Source organism: Melozone crissalis, unplaced genomic scaffold (genome assembly GCF_028551555.1).
Source record: "Melozone crissalis strain CALT ecotype California unplaced genomic scaffold, PUWL_Pcris_2 ptg000366l_1, whole genome shotgun sequence".
Taxonomy (NCBI): Eukaryota; Metazoa; Chordata; class Aves; order Passeriformes; family Passerellidae; genus Melozone; species Melozone crissalis.
In genome coordinates, this window is record NW_026536109.1 from 14632 (window position 1) to 40241 (window position 25610).

The following is a 25610-nucleotide window of genomic DNA, read 5'->3' on the forward strand; positions in this document are numbered from 1 at the left end:
GAGGCCTCAGGAACAAAATGTAAACCATGGTTATCTGCTGCTGTGGAATGCAACAGGTGCATCTGTGATTGGCCCATGTTGGTTGTTTCTAATTAATGGCCAATCACAGTCAGCTGGCTCAGACAGAGAGTCCGAGACACAAACCTTTGTTATCGTTCTTTCTTTTGCTATTCTTAGCCAGCCTTCTGATGAAATCCTTTCTTCCATTCTTTTAGTATAGTTTTAATATGATATATACAATAAAATAATAAATCAAGCCTTCTGAAACATGGAGTCAGATCCTCGTCTCTTCCCTCATCCTTGGATCCCTGTGAACACCATCACGGGACAGGACACAGGGAATGGCTTCCCCCTGCCAGGGGGAAGGGATAGATCAGATTTTGGGAAGGAATTCTTCCCTGGAACAGCAGTGAGGTTTTGAGATGGAATTCCCAGGGAAGCTGTGGCTGCTTCATCCCTGGAATGAGGGACGGGATAGATGAGATTTTGGGAAGGGATTCTTTCCTGGAACAGCAGCAAGCCCAGGGGATAGATGAGATATTGGGAAGGAATTCTTCCCTGGAACAGAGGTGAGGTTTTGAGATGGAATTCCCAGGGAAGCTGTGGCTGCCTCATCCCTGGAATGAAGGATGGGATAGATATTGGGAAGGAATTCTTCCCTGGAACAGAGGTGAGGTTTTGGGATGGAATTCCCAGGGAAGCTGTGGCTGCCTCATCCCTGGAATGAAGGATGGGATAGATATTGGGAAGGAATTCTTCCCTGGAACAGAGGTGAGGTTTTGGGATGGAATTCCCAGGGAAGCTGTGGCTGCCTCATCCCTGGAAGCGCCCAAGGCCAGGTTGGAACAAACCCAGCAGAAAGCATCCTGCCCATGGCTGGGGGTGGGATCAGATGATTTTTAAGGTTTTTCCAGCCCATTTTGGGGCTGCTCCCCGCTCACCTCCTGCCTGAAGGCCTTTCGGAAGCCGCTGTGGCTGCTGGGCGCGAAGGCGCGGCCGGGCACGCAGCTGACCACGGCAGGCATCCCGTTGTCACAGCTGCTGTTCTTCCCCGCGCCCGTCAGGTGGTTCCCCAGCTTGCAGCTGGAGATGTGGGCCTCGTTCCCGCTGCACTCCATGGAGTAAGCCCAGTAGTGCTGCTTCCTTCTGCTGGCAAACATCCTGAAAGGAGGTAAGGGGAAGGGGAGAAGTTAGGGATCTGCAAACAAATGGATTTTGCTAAATTTTGTGTTGAGGATTGCAATGCAAGATGTTTTCAATTACCATCTGTATGGCAGATTGCCTTTGTCAAGTGGGCAGTTTGCCTTATCTCTCTTTGAGTGACCACAATCACACCTCCCTGGGAGGGGACATCTGCTGATAAGAGGCCATTGAATGTCACTGCATGGCTGATAAGAACTACAGCATCCCATTGGGAGATGTGAGCCCAGAGGGAGGAGCCAAGCATTCCTGTCTGGATATAATCTGGAGATTCTGGAACACCAGCCAAGCATTCCTACCTGGATATAATCTGGGGATTCTGGAACACCAGCCAAGCATTCCTACCTGGATATAATCTGGAGATTCTGGAACACCAGCACGGCTTCTCCACTGGATTGCCCAGAGGAGCAGCAGCTGCCTCTGCCCCTGGATCTTCAGAGGAGACTCCACCCTTGTCCAGGATCCCTGCTCCAGCAGAACCAGCCCTGACACTGCAGGAGGGCTGAGCCACAATTCCAATGGGACTGCTGCCAACACCCTGACCCACAGGGTGTCAGGTTTGGTTCTGACTCTGTCAGTGTTGTTCTAGTGTACTGCATTGTTTATTTTATCCTTTATATTTTTTTTTCCCTGTTAAAGAACTGTTATTTCCTGCTCCCATATTTTTGCCTGAGAGCCTCTTAATTTAAAATTTATAGCAATTTGGAGGGGTGGGGAGGGTTTACATTCTCCATTTCAGGGGAGGCTCCTGCCTTCCTTAGCAGACTCCTGTCTTTCCAAACCAAGACATTTTGAGAGGAAAAATGCCCTAGGATGAAGTGAGATTGGACAGGATTATTTGGAGGCTGATTTGTGTCCCCTGTACAGGCTACAAGGAACAGGGAACAGGAAGCTTTGGTTCCACAGGTAAACCAGAAGTATATTGGGCCATAGACATCACAAGAGGTAAACCAGAAAAACAGGTAACCCTCACACATCCTAATGGTGATTCTATTACTAAGAAACTCACAATTGACACTGGAGCAGATGTAACCATCATTTCAAACGCAATATGGCCAAAACATTGTGCATCGGCTGAATATGGCCATTGTCTAACAAAAACTCCTCAATCTGCAAAAAACTCTCAACAGATCTGTTCATCCACACCATGACTCTGTTGAGGTGTCACTTAAGCTTGGAAAAGACTTCCAAGATCATCAAGTCCGACCACTTTAAAGGAAATAAATCCCTGCAAGAGCTAAAAAGTCTGAGCAGGAATCAAAGGTGCAGCTCCAGCAAATGACACATTCCCAGGAGTGCAGATCCCACCCAAGGCAGGGACAGGGATCAGCTAATTCCAAATGGACCAAGAGGATTTGTGCAGATAACTGGGCTGGAGAGCTCCCAGAAAAACCTTCTCCTTTTGCTGCCCAGCAGCTATCAGCTGGGATTGGGAAAAATCCAAAGCCTCTCCGAGTCTGTGTTAACAACCTGAGAGTAATTTCCGAGAGCACGAGCAATTCCCCTGCTGGCTTGTTCACAGCAGAGCAGCTTGGCAGCAGCTCCTGCTTCTCACTCCCAAACTTCCTGGAGCTGCTCCAGGCACTCCTGAGGAGGCAGGGGCACGTGTGATAAACTGGGAAGGGAAGGGATCCAGCTCCATCCTGACTGGGAGGCTGCTGGGGTGGAGAGGAATGGAAATGTGGGTCAGGTCGGGCTCAAAAAGGAATTAAAACCAGGGAAGGCTCAGGGGAGCCCACGCCCTGCCGGGATCTCCACGTGGCTCTGTGTGATCCCAGTGCTGCTCCTCATTCCAGGAGTCTCTGCCACGCAGAGCTGGGATGCAGGGATGAGCTGTGATAAATGGCACAGCAAGGTGGGTGGAATTTGGGGATGAAAACAGCAGTTGTGCTTTGCTGCAGCAGAGAGAGCCTGGGGAGCAGCTGAGAGGGGCAAAGAGCTTTTCTGAGGGGGCTTTGGGGACTCCACTGAGCAGGTCCAGCCTTTCCCAGGTTTTCCATTTAGGATTTAGGTTTTGAAGGGTCACGGATGTTTGAGGGGACACTTTTCTCCCCTGTGCTCACTGGGCTCTGCTGCCCAGCTCAGCATTTCTCCAGGCTCTCCTGGCTCCCAGCCTCTCACTAATCCTTCCTGAAACCCGATCTGCCTGGGGATGGATCCAGGCTGGAGAGGGAGCTGCAGCTGCATCCCATGATGCTGGAAAAGGATGAAGTAGGGCTGAGATCCATCCCAGGGAACAGCAGCAGGACCCTGCCTGACCTGTGGGGAGCAGGGGCTGTCAGAACCCACCTCTGGCACAGCAGAGCTGTCAGGGACTCCCTGAACCAAGAAAAAAGGGATGGGAAAACAGGAATAGAGTTAAAACTTAAAAAATAAACCCAGGGAGGATGCAATAAAAGCAGCCACTTCCCTGCCATGCTCAGGACAGAAGGGAAGACCTGAAGGAGGATTTTCATCCTTCACAGACAGGTCCAGAGAGCTCCATGAACTTCAGAGCAGACAAGAACCAGCCTGACTTAGGGAAGCAGGGCTGGGGATGCCTTAGAATAGCAAACAATGACCTCATCCTGGAAATTTCATGAGGCATCAACATCTGGATGGTATTAACAGCCCTCGGGAGGCTGGGGAGAAATAAAACCCCACCTCGTGTCCCCAGACTGAATCTATGTTAAAAAAGCAGAATTCAGCTGATCTTTACAGCCAGAATCTCAGGGCTTTGATGATGTTTTGTTTTTAACACAAAAGGGTCCAGCTGGGAGCAGTGGGAGCCCAGGGTGATGCTGCTCAGGTCAGAGGTGGGAATGAACATTCCTGCTGGGAGAGTTTGGCCAGTTCCAGGTCAAGCTGGAACTCAAACCATTTCTACTGGTGAGGAGAGGGGGATTTTCATCCCAGAAAAGCTCTGAGCAAAGCTCAGGTGGAGCTCTGTGGGAAGGGTTGGTCAAGGAGCACTCAGGGTATTCCACGATTCCATGACTTGGGGAGCAGAGAAAAAATCACTGCACACAAACTCCAGGAGAATTCACCCCAATCCCACGGAGCAGGGGCTGGGGAGCTCCTCCTCGGGGCTGTGAGCAGAGATTTCAACCCTTGGGAAACTCCTGAAGTTATCAAGGTGCTGCCTTCAGCCTCAGGGAGGAGGGAGGGAAGCCAGGCCTGCCAAAACCCTTCAGATCCTGGATTTTCCAGGGAAAAAAACCCAGGAGGGTTCCTACTGCAAATACTGAAGTGAGGAGCTGCCCAGCACCTCTGACTGGGTTTGTATCGGGGTGAGCAGACTGGCTGAACTGGGAGTAGCTGTTGGATCCTGGAGCCATTTCTTTGTCAAGTCACAAAGACCTCAAAAAGGCATCAGGTCCATCTCAGTGATCCCAAATTTCTCCTCTCTCCATCAGCAAAACGCATTAAATCCTGCTTTCCCAGCCAGAGCAGGAACTGGGAGGAGGAGTTACAGCAGCTCCTATATAAAAGCCACTGTGAGGAATGAACAAGAGCAGGGACTCAACTTTAGATTTGCTTCATTTCCGAACATAAATTGTGCTGTCAGCTCCAGAGGCCGAGTTACAGTCAGGAATAAACCCCTGGCAGTGGGACAACGATGAACTCACTTGTTTTCTTTTGAGCAAGATCCATCTGCAAATCATTTCACCTCCCAGCATTGTGCAGGAGCAGAGCTGGGCAGTGGGATGGGGGGGATGTGGGAAGGGGCAGCCTTGGCCAGCAGAAACCTGATCCCAGCTTTTCTGCTGGCTGTGGAGGAGGAGTGGGGAAGGATCTGCTCCGGGGAGAAGGGGATTCTCAAATTAAAGGCAGGAATGGGGAGAAAGGGCTTTTCTGCAGCTTCACATTCACAGGGAGAGGGGGTTTAGCTCCAGGATGAGCTTCTCCCTCTCCAAAACAAACCATCCCCTGGCCCATGTGAGAAGGTGCCACTGGTCATCATCCCAGTGCCTTGACCACAAATCCAAGGTCATTCCCAGCCCAGAACTGGGAGCTTTCCCAGTAACACCAGCTGGACATGATGCACCCGTCCAGAACACAGAGGGAAGTGGCCCAAGGAAGAATTCAGCTTTTAAACTCTGCTGACAAACAAAACTGTGCAGCTGCCAAAGCTTTACAAGCCTCTCCCACCCAATAAAACGCCATCCCCGTTTTTTTCCCAACCTGGGATAATGTTCTGTGTGTTTTCCAAAATATTTGTGGGTGCTGGAGCCCAGCAAGGCTGAAAACAAGGAAAGGGAGGGAGCTCTTGGGGCACTGAGGCTCTTCAGAAGCAGAGATCTCCCGGGCTGGGATTTGGGAGCACTTCATGTTCCTAATTCCAGTTCAGTTCAGTGGGATTTTCAGCAGTGCTGAGCTGCTGCTGAACAACCTTCTGTCAGTCTTTCCATTTCCATGTGTCCCAGAGACAGGACAGCTCCTGAGCACACTTTTATTCAAGGCAGATGGCTCCAGATGCTGCAGTTAATGCTTTTCTTGGAAAGGCCACAACTGGAAGCAGGAAAATTCTACTTTGTCTGTCTGGAGGTGATTTATTCCCTGCTCCTGCAGGGGATGGGAATCTCAGGGATGGGTTTGAGGGAAATGTGCTGCACTGATGGAAGCAAAACCTGAAACTGCTGTCCAGGGTAACAAACTCCCTGCTCATCTCCCTGAATTCCAGTGGGTTCTTTATTCCTGATTTTCCCTGTGTGGCTTTGGGCTATTCCAAGGCAAGCACCTCTCCAGCAGATCAGGACCTTGCTAATGAAAGAAATGAAACATGGCCAGGCTGATCCAGAGGGAATGTTCAGAAATAGCAATTCCACAGGCCTGAAGGAGCAGGAAAACCACAGCTCCCGCCTGGGGCCTTCAGCCCTCCCCTGGAGCAGCTTCCCCACTCCCCAGGTCACGGAGCAGCAAAGGAACCAGACAGAATTTCATTTAAACTCTTTCACATCTGCTGCAGGGTGTTTTTCCTAGGCAACAGTGTGGGAAGAGCCCAGTCTGGGATGAGGCTTGGTGACAAAAAGCAAACAGAAGCAATGACAACAAAATGTCCAGAGCTCCTGGCTCCCAAGGAACGGGAAACACAGCCTAAACCTTTCCGCTTGCAGCTCAGAAAACACAATGTTCTCCCTGTAAATCACTGCTTTCTTCCTTCATTCTAAAGGAATCTGCAAATCCAGGGAGGAAAAGCAGCACTGAGATCACAGAGAACCCTTTTCCCAGCACCTTCTGGGATGCACAGACAGGAATTGCACTCGGGGTGGGAAGGAGGAACCTGGGCACAAGGAAGCACAAAAAGGCCCATTTTATTCCAGGGTGAATTTTTTGGAGCTTCCAGCACATCCAGAACTGATCCCACCTCTGGATTTCTGCACAGGGATGGGATGAGCAGTTGGAGACTTGACGTTATGGAATGACAGGACCCAGGGAATGGCTTCAAACTGACAGAGGGCAGGGTGAGCTGGGAGATGGAGAAGGAATTCCTGCCTGGGAGGGTGGGAAGGGCTGGGATGGAATTCCCAGAGCAGCTGTGGCTGCCCCTGGGTCCCTGGAAGTGTCCAAGGCCAGCTTGGAGCAACCTGGTCGCATGGAAGGTGTCCCTGCCATGGCAGGGGTGGCACTGGATGGGCTGTAAATCCCCTCCAACCCAAATCATTCCATGATTTTCTCATAGCTGATGGATTTACTGACACAGTGGGAGCAGTTTGGTCCCATCCCTGCCCTGCCCACCACACAGAGCCCGTCCCTGCTGGAGGAAATGATCATCCTCAAGCTGGTATTACAAAATACAAATATTTTTTGGGCCAAGTGTCCCATCTCCAATCCCAGGCCCTGTCAAACACTGATACTCATCAAGGCCTGCATCCCATGGATGAGGATCAAAGGCCTCCCCTGCCTGCACCAGGAAACGCTGGACATTCCAAACATTCACACAAATGAAAAATCCCATCTGGAGGAACCAAGCAGTCGGAGCTGTTCCTCCCCCAGGGTCCCCCACCTGCCAATCTGCCTTGGGAACAAGGCCCCGAGTGTTCCAGGGAATGGCTGTGGCTCCACCCAGCCCTGCCCTTACTTGTAGACGTTGGTGTTGTATTTCCTCTCGCTGGGGAAGCCGAACATCCCGCAGACCACCCGGGAATTCTTCATGGTCCAGTGCCTGTCACAGATCTGCTTCCAGGTGCCCTCGTCCTTCACCTCCACGTAGCCCTCGGTGACAGGGACCCGCTTGCGGTAGGTGGCCAGGATGGCGCGGATCCGAATGTCCTCTACCTGGATGTTCATGTTCTGTGGGTGGGAAATAAATGGGAATGATGCTGGATTGGAGGGAAATGGGCTGTGAGCTTCCAGGTGGGATCACAGCCCAGTCGTGGTCAAGTTCTGTGGGTAGAAAATAAACGGGAATGATGCTGGATTGGTGTGGTGGTGTTTGAGAGACCCCAGGACGAGGGAAGAGATGAGGATCTTGATTCCATGTTTTGTTGCATCATGATTTCAGTGTTTACCCAAGAACTTCGGATCCCTCCCTGATAATTCCCTCCCAGGTGTGTCAGCCACCTCTCCTTTCCCCTCCGAGCACTGTCTGTCAATCCTGGAATTCCAGAATTGGCAGATCCAAAGGATGCCCTCTACCCCTGAGGGGCATTGGGCCATCCAGGTGTCCTTTGTGCCTTTGTCCCTCCCCTCCTGTCCCTGCTTGGTGGCTCCCTGCCCCTTCCCTGCCCCTCTCCCGGGGTTCAAAGGAGCAGCAACCACGGGCTCAGGGAGTTCTGTTGGAGCTGCTGCTGCATTCAGAGGCCTGTGGGCCAGAATAAAGCTCTGCATCCAAACCCTCCATCAGAACCGACTCCTTTCCTTCACCATCGCCTCAAAGCTTCTCTGCCAGAGGGAAACCTGAGGAGCAGCCCCTGTTATGGGGGGAAGCTCCATCCCAGCACCACCAGAGCTCCTGCAGGCCTGGCCTTGTCCCCACAGGCCCAGCTGCAGCACCCAGCCAGCCAAAAGTGTCTGTGGGGTGAAACACCACACACCCAGCCAGCCCAGAGTGTCTGTGGGGTGAAACACCACACACCCAGCCAGCCAAAAGTGTCTCTGAGGTGAAACACCACACACCCAGCCAGCCCAAAGTGTCTGTGGGGTGAAACACGACACACCCAGCCAGCCCAGAGTGTCTGTGGGGTGAAACACACACCCACAGCCAAAAGTGTCTGTGGGGTGAAACATCACAGTGCTGCTGTTTGGTTCAGCACCAAGGCCCAGACAAGCCAAGGCACGTCCTGTCCACAATATTGGTAAATATTCCAACAACTCTTAGAAGGCTGATTTATTATTTTATAATATATATTATATTAAAAGAAAATTATGTACTAAAACTATACTAAAGAAAGAGCAAGGAGACATCAGAAGACTAGAAAGGAATGAATAATAAAATCTTGCGACTGACCAGAGGGTCTGACACAGCTGGCTGTCATTGGCCATTAATTAAAAACAATTCACATGCAACCAATCAAAGATGCACCTGTTGGTAAGAAACCTCCAGACCACATTCCAAGCAATCAGATAATTATTGTTTACATTCCATTTCTGAGGTCTCTCAGCTTCTCAGGAGAAAAGACCTAGCGAAAGGATTTTCATAAAATATGTCAGTGACAGATTGGAAGAAAATTGGCTGTGAGCTTCCAGGTGAGATCACAGCCCAATTGTGGTCAAGTTCTGTGGGTAGAAAAAACAGGAATGATGCTGGATTGTAGGGAAATGGGTTTTGGAAATTCCAGGTGTCCCAGACCTGCTGTGGTCAGGCAGGGCAGAAAGGATGAGGTGCTGAGGAAGAGACAGGGCAGGGATAGATGAATATTTGGAATACATTCTTCCCGGAAAGGGGCTGGAATGGAATTCCCAGAGAAGCTGTGGCTGCCCCTGGGTCCCTGAAAGTGTCCAAGGCCAGGTTGGAGCAACCTGGGATAGTGGAAGGTGTCCCTGCCATGGCAGGGATGGAATGAGCTGATTTTTAAGCTCCCTTCCAACCCAAACCTTTCTGGGGTTTTATGAAACAAACCTTTCCACCTTGTGTAAATCCATCCTCTGGAAGAAGATTCTTTTTCTCATTAAAAAAAAAGCTCTAATTTATTTTGTAAGTAGCCCTATAACAAATCTGCTTTGTCACTTCAATTCCAAGCGCTGTTTTCACCTTAATTTAGCCCCCATTCCTGCAGAAATTACCCAAGCTCAGGTTTGTTAGGGCCAGGCTTGCTCAGAGAATCATTCATGGCGCAGGGAGGTGGGAGCCCGGCAGGGGAAGGACTTTGGGGTTTTCATCCAAAGCCATAATTTCGTGTGGAATCTGGGATTCCAATGTGCTGACAGCAGCATTTGTCTGGCTCCTCCTCCACAGCCTAGGACAGCGAATGAGTCATGGAAGGTGAATGGATTTCACATATGGCACCTACGTGAGGACACAGAGCAGCCCTGCATGACTCCGGGGGCAAATCCAGGCTGGAGGGGGCAAATTTCCCTGGAAAATATCCCTGAGTGTAAGACCTGAGGGCACAAAGCAGCCCTGCAGGGCCTCAGGGGCAAATCCTGGCTGGAGGGGGCAAATCCAGGCTGGAAAAGTTCCTTGAGGGCACAAACCAGACCTGGAGAGCTCCAGGGGCAAATCCTGCCTGGAAAAGATCCCTGAGGGCAAAAATCAGACCTGCAGGGCCACCGGGCAAATCCTCACTGGAGGAGGCAAATTCTGGATGGAAAAGATCCCTGAGGGCAAAAATCAGACCTGCAGGGCCACCGGGGCAAATCCTCGCTGGAGGAGGCAAATTCTGGATGGAAAAGATCCCTGAGGGCAAAAAACCAGATCTGCAAAACCACAGAGGCAGATCCTGGCTGGAGGGGGCAAATCTTGGCTGGGAAATATCCCTGAGGGCACAAACCAGACCTACAGGGCCCCAGGAGAAAATCCAGGCTGGGAAAGTTCCCTGAGGGCAAAAATCAGACCTGCAGGACTTCAGGGGCAAATCCTCACTGGAGGGGACAAATACCGGCTGGAATAGATCCCTGAGGGCACAAACCAGACCTGAAGAGCCACAGAGGCAAATCCTGGCTGGAAAATACCCCTGAGGACACCAACCAACCCTGCAAGGCCCCAGGGGCAAATCCTGAATGGAAAAGGTCACTGAGGGCAAAAATCGGACCTGCAGGGCCCCAGGGGCAAATCCTCACTGAAGGGGGCAAGTGCTGGATGGAAAATACCCCTGAGGGCACAAACCAACCCTGCAGGGCCCCAGGGGAAAATCCTGCCTGGAAAAGATTCCTGAGGGCAAAAACCAGCCCTGAAGTGCCACAGAAGGAAATGCTGGCTGGAAAATACTTGTGAGGCCACAAACCAGTCCTGCAGGACTTCAGGGGCAAATCCTGTCTGGAGGGGACAAATTCAGGCTGGACCAGATCCCTAAGGGCACAAACCAGACCTGCAGAACCTCAGGGGCAAATCCTGTCTGGGAAATGTCCATGAGGGCACAAACCAGACCTGCAGGGCCTCAGGAGCAACTCCAGGCTGGAAAATATCCCTGAAGGCAAAAATCAGCCCTACAGGGCCCCAGGGGCAAATCCTGGCAGGAAAAGATCCCTGAGGGCACAAACCAGACCTGCAGGACTTCAGGGGCAAATCCAGGGCACATCCAGGGAAAGATCCCTGAGGGAAAACCAGACCTGAAGAGCCACAGAAGCAAATCCAGGCTGGAAAAGTTCCCTAAGGGCAAAAGACAGCCCTGCGGAGCCTCAGAGGCAAATCCTGGCTGAAGGGGGCAAATCTTAGCTGGGAAATATCCCTGAGGGCACAAAGCAGCCCTGCAGGACTTCAGGGGCAAATCCTCACTGGAGGGGACAAATACCGGCTGGAATAGATCCCTGAGGGCACAAACCAGACCTGAAGAGCCACAGAGGCAAATCCTGGCTGGAAAATACCCCTGAGGACACCAACCAACCCTGCAAGGCCCCAGGGGCAAATCCTGAATGGAAAAGGTCACTGAGGGCAAAAATCGGACCTGCAGAGCCCCAGGGGCAAATCCTGGATGGAAAATATCCCTGAGGGTACAAACTAGCCCTGCAGGGGCAAATCCTGGCTCAAGGGGGCAAATCCTGGCTAGAAAAGATCCCTGAGGGTACAAAGCAGAGCCTCAGGAGAAACTCCTGGCTGGAAAATATCCCTGAAAGCAAAAAGCAGCCCTGCAGGTCTTCAGAGGCAAATCCTGTATGGAAAAAATCCCTGAGGGCAAAAATCAGACCTGAAGGGCCTTAGGGGCAAATCTTGGCTGGAGGGGGCAAATCCTGGCTGGAAAAGAGCCCTGAGGGCAAAAACCAGACCTGCAGGGCCCCAGAGGCAAATCCTCACTGAAGGGGGAAAATCCAGGCTGGAAAAGATCCCTGAGGGCAAATCCTGGCTGGAGGGGGGAAATCCTGGCTGGAAAATACCCACGAGGGCACAAAGCAGCCCTGCAGAGCCACAGAGGCAAATTCTGGCTGGAAAAGTTCCTCTGTGGCGAGTGGTTACAAAAGAGCTTCTGAAAAATGGACAAATTCCCTTCCAGGAGCCCTTTCCTTGTCAAATATGTGCAAACCCACGTGGTGCCGCTCGGGGTTACATCAGAACTGAGGAATCCTCGGATTCAGCCACTCGGAAAAGAAAAATTGCCCGGAGCTTTAAAGGGCCACGGGCCTCTGGTCAGGGCTTGCAGGGAGATTGGAGCAGAACCTGCTGGGTCCTGCAGATTCTGTGCCTCATTCTCCACATGCTTCCACCGGTGCTGATACAACAAACAGAGCCCAGGGAAGGGCAAAGAAAGAGGAAATGGGTCAGGGAGTGGGGCAAGGAATGGCGTTGGCATCTCCTCCTCATCCTCAGCTCTGCCCACACCACCTTGGACAACACACTTCAGGCTTCCCCCTTCCTTTTCCTTATTCCTCCCCCACCTTTCTGTCATTTATTTGTCCACATTTACCACCCAGTTTTGCAAATCACTGACTCCCCCTCTCCCCCTCAGCTACAAGAATTCAATGCTCCAAAATCTGAGCTGGAGCATCCCTCAACCCCTGGAAACAGGATTTAACCAAAAGTGCTACTCACATAGGGCTCATAGGCTGGGCTCCAGTTTTGAAAGCTCTTGTAGCCCTCAAGAATTAAAAATAACCCCTGTGATACCTAAATTTGTTACATCTGAGGCAATTTCAGGTGTTCCAAGGGTCTGATGTAAGAGGGGATTTGAAACCTCTCCAGTGGAACCCAAGAAATCCATTTGCAGCACGAAGTTTCTCCTGAGCTTGGCAGCTTCTCCCAAAATCTTGCAGAGTTTTTGACTACGTGCTGTCAGGAAGGTATCGGAGCCTCAGGGCATTCCAGGCCTCCCCAGGCTGCTTTCCAAACCCTGCAACCCGCTTCTCCCTGGTGCAATTTAGGAAATGTTTCCAGCTTTTGCCTTGATGGAGAAATTGTGTTTACCCAGAGCTGTCAGAGGGAACTTTGTTCCCTTGTTTCCCCTACCTTGCCTCATTTTCTTCCCCAGGAAAAAAAAGTAATCGAAGCCTTAAATCTGCTTGGAAGCAGTTCTGGGTGCTGAAGATCTCCAAGTGTTTTTAATAAAAGCCTTTTAAAGGGATTAACCCAAAGGCCAGGGAGGCAACACTTCAAACTGTGCTGGAAAAGCACCTGGGAAAAGATGGGAAACAGGAGGAAATTTGCACTGGAAGTGGGAGAGGGAGTTTTCCATCTGTGATTGTGGGATTTTTCCATGCTGTAGGAAGCCCTGGGTAGGTGTGAGAGCCACAGTTAGGTGAGGATCAGCTCTGCGGCACATTAAAGTGGCAGAAATGGGACATTTTCCTTCTAGAGCTGGCATGGTTTTCCCCTGTCCCTTTTCCTTGGATTTGGACCAGCTGAAGGCCACAGCCAGTCCTTGGAAGGAGTTCACACCCAGGGGTGCTGCTCCAGGTGCTGAGTTTTGTGGTTTTGTGAGGAAGCTGCTCCACAGCTCAGCCCTCTTGAGTCCTGGGTCACTCCAGATGTTGAACATCTGTCTGGTGCTTCCCAGGATCAGCATTCCCATGTTCCACCTCTTCCTCATCATTGAACATCCCTGTTCTGGCTGCTGGGCCATCCCAGGGAATGTCATCCAGGTGGGAAACCTGGAAAACCCCCAAGGCCAACACAGGAGTCAAAGGACTTGATCCTGGAGGTCTTTTCCAGCCTTAAGGATTCCTGGGAGGGAGCAGCAATTCCCAAACTCCTTCTGTGCAGGAATCAGGTTCAGAGAGAGCAAATTGCTTCTTCAAAGGCCAAAAAACCAGGGAATCCTATCCAGGATCCTGAGGATTCAACTCCAACCTCCTCCTGAGGATCCCCCTGCAGCAGGGAACAACAGAACCCCTAAAGCAGCCACATTCTCATAAAAAATATTTGAGTTTTCCTCTCCTGATCCAAAAGATTTGGGATTTCCTTTGCCTTCCCACTCCTCCAGGTGGGCAGGAGCTCTGTTCCCAAATCCCAACACATCCAGCCTGTCCCTGGATGCCAGAGGCTGAGGGGAGAGCTCTGAGCAGGGTGACAAGGAACAATCCCTCCCTGCTGCATTCCTGCACCTTCCAGGCACCTCCACCTCGTGGATTTCCCAAGCCAGAGGGTGGATTTTAATATTCCAAAACCACGGATGGATCTGGGAATGCCTTACTGGGATTTATGGTGTCAGAGCATCAGGCAGAGACAGAAAAGAGTCCACTGAGGCTGAGAAGGAGAAAAGTCACAATGATGCAAAAAAACCCCAAAAGCTTTTAAAAATTGGAAGCTTGGGAATGCTGGCAGCTACTTTGGGATTTGCCTGTTGTTTTTGCAATTATTTCTGCAGCTTAACAAATCAAAAGAAGTTGTTCCAGCTGTTTCCAGAAGAGCTCTGAGCACAGCAGGAGTAGGCTATCCATGACTCCAGAACTCAAGATCCCTGTATTTGCCATTCCAGGACTCAAAATCCCTGTATTACCCATTCCAGGACTCAAGATCTCTGCATTTCCCACTCCAGCACTTGAGTATTCCCCACTCCAGCACTCAAAATCCCTGCATTTCCCATTCCACCATTTAAAATCCCTGTATTTCTCACTCCAGGCTCAAAATCCCTGTATTTCTCATTCCAGCACTCAAAATCCCCATATTTCCCATTCTAGAATTTAAAATCCCTGTATTTCCCACTGCCTCTCAAGATCCCTCTATTTCTCACTCCAGGCTCAAGATCTTAGAATTTCCCCCTCCAGGATTTCAAAGTCCTGTGTTTCCCCCTTCCAGGCTGGGCATTTGGACATTTCTTTCCTCCTGACTGGGCTGGCTCCTTGTTGTTTTTTTTACAGCAGTGAAAAATAAGGTATAAATGGAATTTCTTGCTCTTGGATTTGGGAAAACACTTCCAGTTCCAATGTGCCACCTCAGGCTCTGGACAAAGCTCTCCCATCTCATCCCTCTCCCCCAGAGATGCTGACTCAGACACGAAAAGAAATCCTGCTCAAACCTGGGATTGCGTTTAGTGCATCCAACCCTTTTGTCATCGTTTTTTTTTCTGGCCTGTGTTTGCCAAGGAGGACAAAAAAAATGAGCAAAGCAGCAAAAAAATGAGGTAACATTTCATTCCTGGAGGGAATTCATCTTCTGATAGCTCCAACAGGCCACAGTGACATTTTTAGGGTCTGTCTGAGAGCAAAACCAACCCCAGTCCCATCTCCTTTTCCTTTCCAGAGCTGGTTTAGAGCAGGGAATTCTGGAATTTTTATGGGGGCAAAAACCAACCCAAATCCCTTCCCTTATTTCTTCCCAGAGCTGGTTCAGAGCAGAGAATTTTTGAATTTTGTATGAGAGCAATATCAACCAGCCCCTTTTCCCTTCCAGAACTCTGGAGCTCAGGGAATTTTGTCTGGGTACAAAACCAACCCCAATCCCATCCCCTTTTCCCTCCCAGGGCTGGTTTAGAGCAGGAAATTTTTGATGGAGCAACTCAAGGGTTTGCTCAGCTCGTAACAAAGAGCAAAACCTCAGAGAGGAATTCAAGCCACTGCAGAGCTCAGCTTTGTATTGGAAAATTCAAGAACAAAGGATCAGAATAAGCACACTGAGGGTTCTCCATGAGACAGGGCTGCCAGGAGCTTTTTTCCCAATAGTTCTTTGGGGTTGGAATGGTTTCCTTTGGGAGCCTTTTTTCCCAATAATTCTTTGGGGTTGGAATGGTTTCCTTTGGGAGCCTTTTTTCCCAATAATTCTTTGGGGTTGGAATGGTTTCCTTTGGAAGCTTTTTTCCCAATAATTCTTTGGGGTTGGAATGGTTTCCTTTGGGAGCTTTTTTTCCCAATAGTTCTTTGGGGTTGGAATGGTTTCCTTTGGGAGCCTTTTTTCCCAATAATTCTTTGGGGTTGGAATGGTTTCCTTTGGAAGCTTTTTTCCCAATAATTCTTTGGGGTTGGAATGGTTTCCTTTGGGAGCTTTTTTTCCCAATAGTTCTTTGGGGTTGGAATGGTTTCCTTTGGGAGCCTTTTTTCCCAATAGTTCTTTGGGGTTGGAATGGTTTCCTTTGGAAGCTTTTTTCCCAATAATTCTTTGGGGTTGGAATGGTTTCCTTTGGGAGCTTTTTTTCCCAATAGTTCTTTGGGGTTGGAATGGTTTCCTTTGGGAGCCTTTTTTCCCAATAATTCTTTGGGGTTGGAATGGTTTCCTTTGGAAGCTTTTTTCCCAATAATTCTTTGGGGTTGGAATGGTTTCCTTTGGGAGCTTTTTTTCCCAATAGTTCTTTGGGGTTGGAATGGTTTCCTTTGGGAGCCTTTTTTCCCAATAATTCTTTGGGGTTGGAATGGTTTCCTTTGGCTGCAGAGGTTTTGTTACAGCAGGGCTGTTCAATAATGCAAATGCAGGCAGAAATGGTTTATCCTCCAACAGCAGCTGGGCTGATGGAGAAAACAGATCCCAGGGAAAAACTGGGAGCAAACAACACCTAATGGATAAAGCAGATTCCTAAAATCCCCCTCTCTGTGCTCCAGGGACACGTGGAGAGCGATCCCACCACAAGGAAAACTCTGGGATTGAGAAAAAGCTGAACCCTAAACCATGGAGGGAGGCAAAGATGTGATGGAGAGGGATTTGGGAAAGGGGGAGAAGGACAGGATGGGGGGAAAGGTTTGGAATAGGAAGAGGGCAGGGATAGGATGGGAGGAAAGGGCTGGGATGGGACTCCCAAGGCTGGGATGGAATTCCCAAGGCTGGGATGGAATTCTCAGAGCAGCTGTGGCTGCCCCTGCATCCCTGGAAGTGCCCCAGGAGAGGTTGGAGCACCTGGGACAGTGGGAGGCGTCCTTGGGGATGGGATTTAAGCTCCCTTCCCAATCAAACCATTCCAGGATTCCACGATCTCAGCTGGGACTTCCAGCATCCTATAACACAAATGAGTGAAAAATGAGGGAAAAACGTGTGAAACTCTTCCATATTTCCCTCTGTCCATCCCTTCCTTGCCAGGAGCCACGTCCAGGGCCCCAGAGCTGCTCCTCCCCAGTGGGACACAAAGGCCCTGGCAGAGGCTCCAGCTCCGTTACGAAACCAGGGACACACAGCCGGGGCCAGCCCAGGGAAAAGGGTTTGTTTGGAGCCCTCACAAAAGGATTCCTGGCTCGGAAAAGTTTTCACATGAGCCTCGACTGCTTTTGTTTCCACTCTCTGAACCAAACGGCTCCGGATCCGATGGCAAAATCCCACCCAGCTTTGGGAACATTCCCTGTGCCACGTGCTTTGTGCTGTGGGTGACGCCCAGGGTGGGTTTTTTGGGGACCTCTCCGTGCCCAAACCCAGCTGTTCCCTTTCCTTTTGAAGGGCCCTGAGGATGCTCAGGAATCAATCCAAGGAGAGGATCCTGTTCCTCGAAATCCCAGGCTCAGACGCTGCCCTGGTGCTGAATCACTCTGGAGTTTGGATTTCTCTCTGCTCTGCCCTTGGATTTTTTCATTTCCATTTTCATTCCTCTCCTGCTTTAGGAGCTCCATGATCCACTCAAACTCCTCTTTCCTTCCCTGAGCCTGACCTATTCCACTGCCCCTTAAATATAGGCGTTAATAATATAATAATAATTTTATAATATAATAATAGTGAAATCCTTTTCCACTCCCAACTGAGCTCCACGATTTCTCAGCTTCCAATCAGGAATTAAGGCTGAAACTTCAACAAGAAATTGGTTTTTTTTCCTCCAATCCACAACACAACACAAAAATCTTCCACAGGGGGTTTGTCCACCATAAAACCCTTCACTTCCACTAAAATCTGAGCCATCAGAGGAAAAAGACTTTTTGTCCTTCACATCCATTGGGATGGGTGGAATCTGTTTGGGTTTCAACATCTGGAGCTGAGCCTCTGAGTCACCCCAAGGTCCTGGCTGTTAAATAAACACGGCAGGATGGGACAAAGCTGGGGGACAGCAGTGCCTGGGGACAGAGCTGGGCTGGGGCTGCACACAAGGGTGAGGGAGCAGAGTCTGAGCCAGGCTTAGGGCCAGGAGCAAACCCAGCCCAGGTTTGGGCTGCCCAAAGCCTGGCTGGGCTGGGAAAGGCTCAGTGGAGCCTGGGCAGAGAGAGGGGACAGCCCTGGGGAAGGCTGGGGACACCAGGGAGGGGACAGGGCAGGACCAGGGGGGCCAGGAGAGGCTTTGGCACAGGGCAAGCTCAGCTCTGGGCAGGCTCAGTTTAGGACAGGCCCAGTTTAGGGCAGGCCCAGTTTAGGGCTGGCTCAGTTTAGGACAGGCCCAGTTTAGGGCAGGCCCAGTTTAGGGCTGGCTCAGTTTAGGGCAGGCCCAGCTCAGGACAGGCCCAGTTTAGGACAGGCCCAGCTCAGGGTAGGCTCAGCTTAGGGCAGGCTCAGCTCAGGGCAGGCCCAGTTTAGGGCAGGCCCAGTTGAGGGCAGGCTCAGCTGAGGGCAGGCTCAGCTGAGGGCAGGCTCAGCTCTGGACAGGCTCAGCTCTGGGCAGGCTCAGTTGAGGGCAGGCCCAGCTCAGGACAAGCCCAGTTGAGGGCAGGCTCAGCTCAGGGCAGGCTCAGCTCAGGGCAGGCTCAGCTCTGGGCAGGCTCAGCTCAAGGCAGGCCCAGTTTAGGGCAGGCTCAGCTCAGGGCAGGCCCAGCTCAGGACAGGCCCAGCTCAGGGCAGGCTCAGCTCAGGACAGGCCCAGCTCAGGACAGGCTCAGCTCAGGACAGGCCCAGCTCAGGACAGGCTCAGTTTAGGGCAGGCCCAGCTCAGGACAGGCCCAGCTCAGGACAGGCCCAGCTCAGGGCAGGCTCAGCTCAGGGCAGGCTCAGCTCAGGACAGGCCCAGTTCAGGACAGGCCCAGCTCAGGGCAGGCTCAGCTCAGGGCAGGCTCAGCTCAGGACAGGCCCAGTTCAGGACAGGCCCAGCTCAGGACAGGCTCAGCTCAGGACAGGCCCAGCTCAGGGCAGGCCCAGCTCAGGACAGGCCCAGCTCAGGGCAGGCTCAGCTCAGGACAGGCCCAGCTCAGGACAGGCTCAGCTCAGGACAGGCCCAGCTCAGGACAGGCCCAGTTTAGGGCAGGCCCAGTTTAGGGCAGGCTCAGCTCAGGACAGGCCCAGCTCAGGACAGGCCCAGCTCAGGGCAGGCTCAGCTTAGGGAAGACACAGCTCTGTCCTGGCAGCCCCAGGGCTGGGGGCTCCTCATGGGCCAAGCTTTGTCATCCCCTGTGTCCTTCCTGCTGAGCTGCCTGCAAGTGTTTGGATCAGACACTGAAAGCTGGGAAAATTTATTGCCAAGGCACAGCAAGGTCAGGAACACAGAATTAATTAAATTAAATCTGTGCAAAAGAGCTCCAAGCTCATTAAGCCCAACCTCTGACCAATCAGCACCTTCTCACCCAGACCACCCCACTCTGTCCTCAGGAGAAGTTCAATATTTGAACAGAAAAATCATCTTTAAAGGCCTTTCCAACACAAATCCTTCCATGAGTCCCCGATTCCAGCACCCTGACCTGCCACAAAGGAGCCACTGAGGCAAATGATCACACTCACACAGCACTAAAACGTGGTGGATCACCCCAAAATCAGGTTAATTAACATTTTCCTGAGGTGAAGAGATGCTGGAGACCTTCCCAGACACGCAAAGCAGCAGAATTTTGCTGCACTTGGGCTTTGGTTTGGAGGATTAAACATTTACAGCAAAGGGAAACTCAAACCCTGTTGTCACAACAAACAAGCAAATAAAACTTTTCTAATTAAACACTGAGGGCTGCAGCAGGCACAGATGGGCTGGGGCTGACCTGTGTGACAAATCCCCACCGTGGGGACAGAGATTCCACAGATTTTCATGGCAAAAAGCTGGAAAATTATAACAAAAAGTTGCAATAATCTAAAAATGTAAATGACAGAGATTGCCATTCCCTTTTTTGTTGTAGAATAATTTTCCTCTGAGGACAGGGCTTCAGGTGCTTCAATCTCAGCAGTACTGAGTGAAAAAGAGAATTGAAACTCTTGCACCTATTTTTCTGTTTGGAGAAGGAAAATATGTAGATTTTTCCCAGGTCTCCTACAGTATTTTCTTTAATTAAATATTCTGAGGTGTCATTGTTGAGCACTGCGAGGAGCAGGGAGTTGGACTTGATGATCCTTAGGGGTCCCTTCCAACCAGAGATATCCTAAAAGGGGAGATTTACAAGGCACAAACTTCTCCCCCTTCCCTCCTGCACCCCCAGGCCTCACACAGAGTCTGGTTTGACTGCAAACCCCTCCTTAAAAATCCTCATTAAATCCTTAATATTAAAACTATTAATTCCAATAATTAATGGAATTAACCAGAATCATGGGATGGTTCATGTTGGAAGGAGCCTTAACCCCATCTCATCCCACCCTGGGACACCTCCCACCACTCCAGGCTGCTCCAAACCCCATCCAGCCAAGCCCTGGACACTTCCAGCCACGGCTGAGCCCCCTTTTAACCCAGCACAACCAAAGCCTTTGAGGCACCGGGCTTTGAAGGGAGATTTTTCTGCCTCACAAGTACCCAGAGGGGAAATGAAAGCCGAAAATAGCAGCCAGACCTGTCTGGCCACCGTCTGGCCAAAGCCCTGGGCTGGCCCAGGTACCAGAGCTATTTGGGAGCTGCAGAAATTCGATATATTTAGAGCCTGGCCTGTTTGAAGGCTGTGTGGGCGCACGCAGAGGAAGGAGGTGGACAGCAAATATTTTGTTCAGGATGTTTTGGGGAGGGCATTCAATAAAATCCCTCTGGTGCATTGATTTAATGAATATATTAAGGTAGGGATCAGCCACTGTGGCCTTGGAATGGCTGGGAAAGGCAGGAAAGCAGCTGCAGGTGGGTCTGGAATGGGTTGGGGTAACACAGAGTGACTGCCGGCACTGTTGGAAAAGCAGGGATGGCGTTCCCAGCTCGGGGAGCACACAGGGAATTTGGATTTCAGCAGCTCCATCACCCTCCCAGAAATCCTCTAAAATCTGCAGTGGAAGTGGGAAACAGCAAAAAAAGGAATTTTAACAAGGGAGGGATGGAATTCTGGCGTTGCCAGAATCATTAATCCCTTCCTGCCTGTCTCCCTCCTCCTTATCACCACTCTCCCACCATTCGCCGTCCCCCAAAACGCTTCAGGGTTTGGGTTGAAAAGGCCTTTAAAGATGATTTTTCTGTTCAAATATTGGACTTCTCCTAAGGACAGAGTGGGGTGGTCTGGGTGAGAAGGTGCTGATTGGTCAGAGGTTGGGCTTAATGAGCTTGGAGCTCTTTTGCACAGATTTGATTTAATTAATTCTGGGTTCCTGACCTTGCTGTGCCTTGGCAATAAATGTTCCCAGATTTCAGAGGTCAAGCACTGCCCCTTCCCAGCAGGAAGAGGATGGAAGGGCTCAGGGATGGGAAGAAGTGTGACATAACCCTGCAAACACGAGCTGTGATGGGAAGGGATCTGTCTGAGCACATCCATATGGAATGGCTGGGTGATTTATGGCCATGGAAAATCTCATCCTCTCCCACTTATCCGCGGCCTTTCCAAACTGGGAAGCGGAGCTGAGCTGGCGTCCAATGAAAACGAGCTCGGCTCAGGGGTTATCGAGCTGCTCTGAGGGAGTGGGGGCTCCCTGTGGGGCAGGGCTGAGCCAGCCAGGCCAGATTTGGGCAAAACCTCCCCATGCAGGGCCCTGTCACTGTGGTGGATTCCCCTCCCTGGTTTTCCATGTTCCCAGCACTTTCCAGCCCCAGGGGATCTGTACCAAAGGGGCTTTGACACTTTCTAAATAATGAGGAAAATTGGGATTGTTCAGAAGTTTTGGGGTGACCTCACTGTGGCCTTGCAGTGTCTGAAGGAGCCACAGAAAGATGGAGAGGGATTTGGGACAGGATACAGGGAATGGCTCCCACTAGAAAAGGGGAGATTTAGATGCAGCATTGGGAGGGAATTCCTGGCTCTGAGGGAGGGGAGGGCTGGGATGGGATTCCCAGAGCAGCTGTGGCTGCCCCTGGATCCCTGGAAGTGCCCTCAAGGTGAAGAAGCTTTTCCCAATATCCAACTAAAGCTCTCCTGGCCTAGCTCCAGCTGTTCCTTGGATCACAGGCACCAAAATCCGCCCTCACTCCTGTTAATCCACGGGCTGGGCACAGTCACATCCATTTGGGAATCACAGCCAGGGTGGGAATGCAGGATCCAGCACCCAGGCTCGGTTTAGCACCTCCAGCCAGGCCTGTTTTGTAAAGCCTGGCTTGAGCAGCAGCTGAAGGACAAACAGACAGATCTGTTCCCCTGGGAATCCTGGTGGGATTGCGCTGGTTCTGCTCTGTCAGCGCAAAAGCTGATGGAGACTCCTGACCACAGCAGAGCTCAGAGGGGCTGGGATGGGATTCCCAGAGGGGCTGTGGCTGCTCCTGCATACCTGCAAGTGCCCAAGGCCACCCTAAGGGTGAAGAAGCTTTTCCCAATACCCAACTGAACTCCCCTGGCCTAGCTCCAGCTGTTCCCTCTGATCACAGGCACCAAAATCCGCCCTCACTCCTGTTAATCCACGGGCTGGGCACAGTCACATCCATTTGGGAATCACAGCCAGGGTGGGAATGCAGGATCCAGCACCCAGGCTCAGTTTAGCACCTCCAGCCAGGCCTGTTTTAGTAAAGCCTGGCTTGAGCAGCAGCTGAAGGACAAACGGACAGATCTGTTCCCCTGGGAATCCTGGTGGGATTGCGCTGGTTCTGCTCTGTCAGCGCAAAACCTCATGGAGAGTCCTGACCACAGCAGAGCTCAGAGGAAATTCCAGCCCCTTCACCCCTCATTCCAAAGGGAAAACATCACTGGGAGAAGCTCTGGGCTGCAGCAGGAACCAGGAGCTCACAAATGACGATGTTTCCCCTGGTGAGTGTGAGGAATGACCTGCACAATTCCCAGCATTGGGAAGGGCAAAAACTTCCAAACTCGCCTTCACAGGAGGCTTTGAACCCCCCAGTTCAGGTTTGTGACCCCCTGGGTCACCCTGTTTCTTGTTTTTATCCCCAGCTGTGCCCCACTGGCTGCTGGGGAGATAAAGCAAAGATAAGAGTGGCAAAACTCAGAGGGGGAAGGAGCTGGAACATTTGACAGCCTGTTGTGAGTGCAAGGAGCTGCCACGATGGCATCCAAAACATCCCAGCTGCTCACCTCCAGCCCTGAAACTGCTCAGGGAAAGCAGCAGGGAAGGAGCCCTGCAGCTCCAAGGATTTTATTTTATAGGGAGGGAAGAAAAACCAGCTGGGTTTTACAGAATGGAAGCAGTGGTGCTGTGGGAAGGTTGGTGAAATTCAGGGGGAAACAGAATCCTGGAAGGGGTTGGGTGGGAAAGGAGCTCAGAATCATTCAGGGAAAAACAGAATTGTGGAATGATTTGGGTGGAAAAGGAGCTTGAAATAATTCAGAGATAAAGAATCCTGGAATGGTTTAGGTAGGAAAGGAGCTTAAAATAATTCAGGGAGATAAAGAATCCTGGAATGGTTTAGGTAGGAAAGGAGCTCAAAAATTATTCGGGGAGATAAAGAATCCTGGAAGGGTTTGGGTAGGAAAGGAGCTTGAAATCATTTAGGGAAAAACAGAATTGTGGAATGATTTGGGTGGAAAAGGAGCTTAAATAATTCAGGGAAAAACAGAATCGTGGAATGATTTGAGTTGGATAGGAGCTTAAAATCCTTTAGGAAGATAAAGAATCCTGGAAGAGTTTGGGTAGGAAAGGAGCTCAAAAATCATTCAGGGAGATAAAGAATCCTGGATGGATTTGGGTGGGAAAAGAGCTCAAAATCATTCAGGGAGAGACAGAATCCTGGAATGGTTTGGGTGGGAAAGGAGCTCAATATCGTTCAGGGAGAAACAGAATCATGGAATGGTTTGGGTGGGAAAGGAGCTCAAAATCATTTAGGAAGATAAAGAATCCTGGAATGGTTTGGGTAGGAAAGGAGCTCAAAGTCATTCAGGGAAAAACAGAATTGTGGAATGGTTTGGGTAGGAAAGGAGCTCAAAATCACTCAGGGAAAACCAGAATCCTGGAATGGTTTGGGTGGGAAAGGAGCTCAAAGTCACCCAGTGCCACCCCTGCCATGGGCAGGGGCAATTCCCAGGGTGCTCCAGCCTGGTTTTGGGCACTTCCAAGGATCCAGGGGCAGCCACAGCTTCTCTGGAATTCCATTCCAGCCCCTCCCTGGCCTCTCAGGGAAGGTTTTCTCCCTGATTTCTAATTTTAACCTGCTCTCTCTGTCAGTGTGAGGCAGGCAGGGGATGGGCAGGGGGTGCAGCAGCCTCTGCCCAGGAAATGCAGCACTTCCACCCCACTCAGCACAGCTCCTCAAAAATAAATCCATTCCTCCCTTTTCCATCCCCTCCTCCTGCTGATCTGGAGGCTTCTGCTGCAGGAATCACTTCAGTCTCATGATTCATCTGAAATTTCAGCACCCTCAGAGCAGCAGCCGAGCTCATTCCCAAAGATCTGAGGAGTTCCACTCCCCCAGCCCTGTGCTGAGCTCATGGAAAGGCAGAGCCCCGCAAAGCCTCTGTGATTAACGCCTGGAGCAGCTCGGGATGAGGTGACCTCTGTCTAGACTAAAGCGGATTTTCTTCCAGGTGTTTTGAGGACTCTCTGTGGCTTCACAGGAGCCAAAGCCACCCCTGGTGTTCCATGCTCCCGCCTCATTCCCTGGGACACAAGGGAGCCATTGATGGAGCTGGGGATGATCCCTCCCAAGGCAGGGGAGGCGAGGTCAGGGTGAGGAAAGGAATTGAATCGCTCAGATCCTGAGCTGCAGCCCTTCCCTTCCCTTCCCTTTCCCCTTTTTCCTTTCCCCTTTTTCCTTTCCTTTCCTTTCCTTTCCTTTCCTTTCCTTTCCTTTCCTTTCCTTTCCTTTCCTTTCCCCTTTCCCCTTTCCCCTTTCCCCTTTTCCCTTTTCCCTTTTCCCTTTTCCCTTTTCCCTTTCCTTCCCTCTCATCCCCTTTCAGCTCACAGACAAACCCCAGGGTTCATCCACACTGGGATGTGCAGCACATCCTGAGTTTTCCCTGGATGCCCAAAAGCAGCTCTGGAAACCCTTACAGGGGGGGTCTTTCCATAAATTTTGGCCAAGGGCAGCCAGGGAATTGAGACAGTGAAAAATCCAAGAAAAGGGAGGTGCCTGAAGCACCACAGACTCGCCAAGCTGAGATAAAGGAAAAAATAATCCCTTTTTTCCCCTCTGAAGAGCTCATCCCAGCTCCCTTCCAGCCCAGCATTCCTGCATTTCTGTATCCTGCAGAAATCCCATGGGATTTCTGTCATTTCCCCTCTGGTTCTGTCCTTTCCCCAGATCTCCCCCTCAGCCTCCCAGCGAGAGCCCAGAACCTTCCCCACAACTTCCCCAATTCCAGCCCTAATCCCACATTCCCACAAATATTCCCATATTTTTATCATGGCTTCTCCATCATTGCTCATCCAAACAACACAAAAAATATCTTTATATCTTCCCATTAAACAGGAATTATTCCACCCCAAATCCAAACCTTCCCACTGCCCCCATTAGCCCAGAGAGCTCCAAACTGATCCCAGTGTTAAAAGAGGAGAGAAAATTCAGGATTTTTGTCCATTCGAACTAAAAAGTCAGGAATTTTTGTGAGCACAACACAGATTTTGTCTCTTTAAATTAATTCTTTGAAATATTAACAGAACAAGTTTCAGTTTTGAAAAATTGTATGAGGAACTGGAATAATTTATAGTAAAATGTTTCAAATTCTTATTGTTTATGTGACTTTCTGAAATTGGAACCTGAATTTTGTCTCTCCAGCCCAGCCAGGAGCAGCCAAATTTTAACCCCAGAGATAAGATCAATATGGGATAAATTGATCATGTGAATAAATATGGGATAAACATGAGATAAATTCATAAT

At 50.7% G+C, this 25610-nt stretch overlaps 1 protein-coding gene across 1 annotated transcript in view; it reads right to left on the reverse strand.

Moving 5' to 3' along the window:
• The window catches only part of LOC128949999 (lysyl oxidase homolog 2), a gene marked incomplete at its 3' end in the record, with an annotated part of 45312 nt that overhangs the window by 14038 nt on the left and 5664 nt on the right, over positions 1 to 25610 (reverse strand). Inside the window, exons 3-4 of the mRNA XM_054294891.1 lie at positions 7262 to 7473; positions 942 to 1161 (exon numbers count right to left, since the gene is read on the reverse strand). Of these exons, the coding sequence (XP_054150866.1) occupies positions 942 to 1161; positions 7262 to 7473 (432 nt within the window). The remainder of the gene's footprint in view (positions 1 to 941; positions 1162 to 7261; positions 7474 to 25610) is intronic.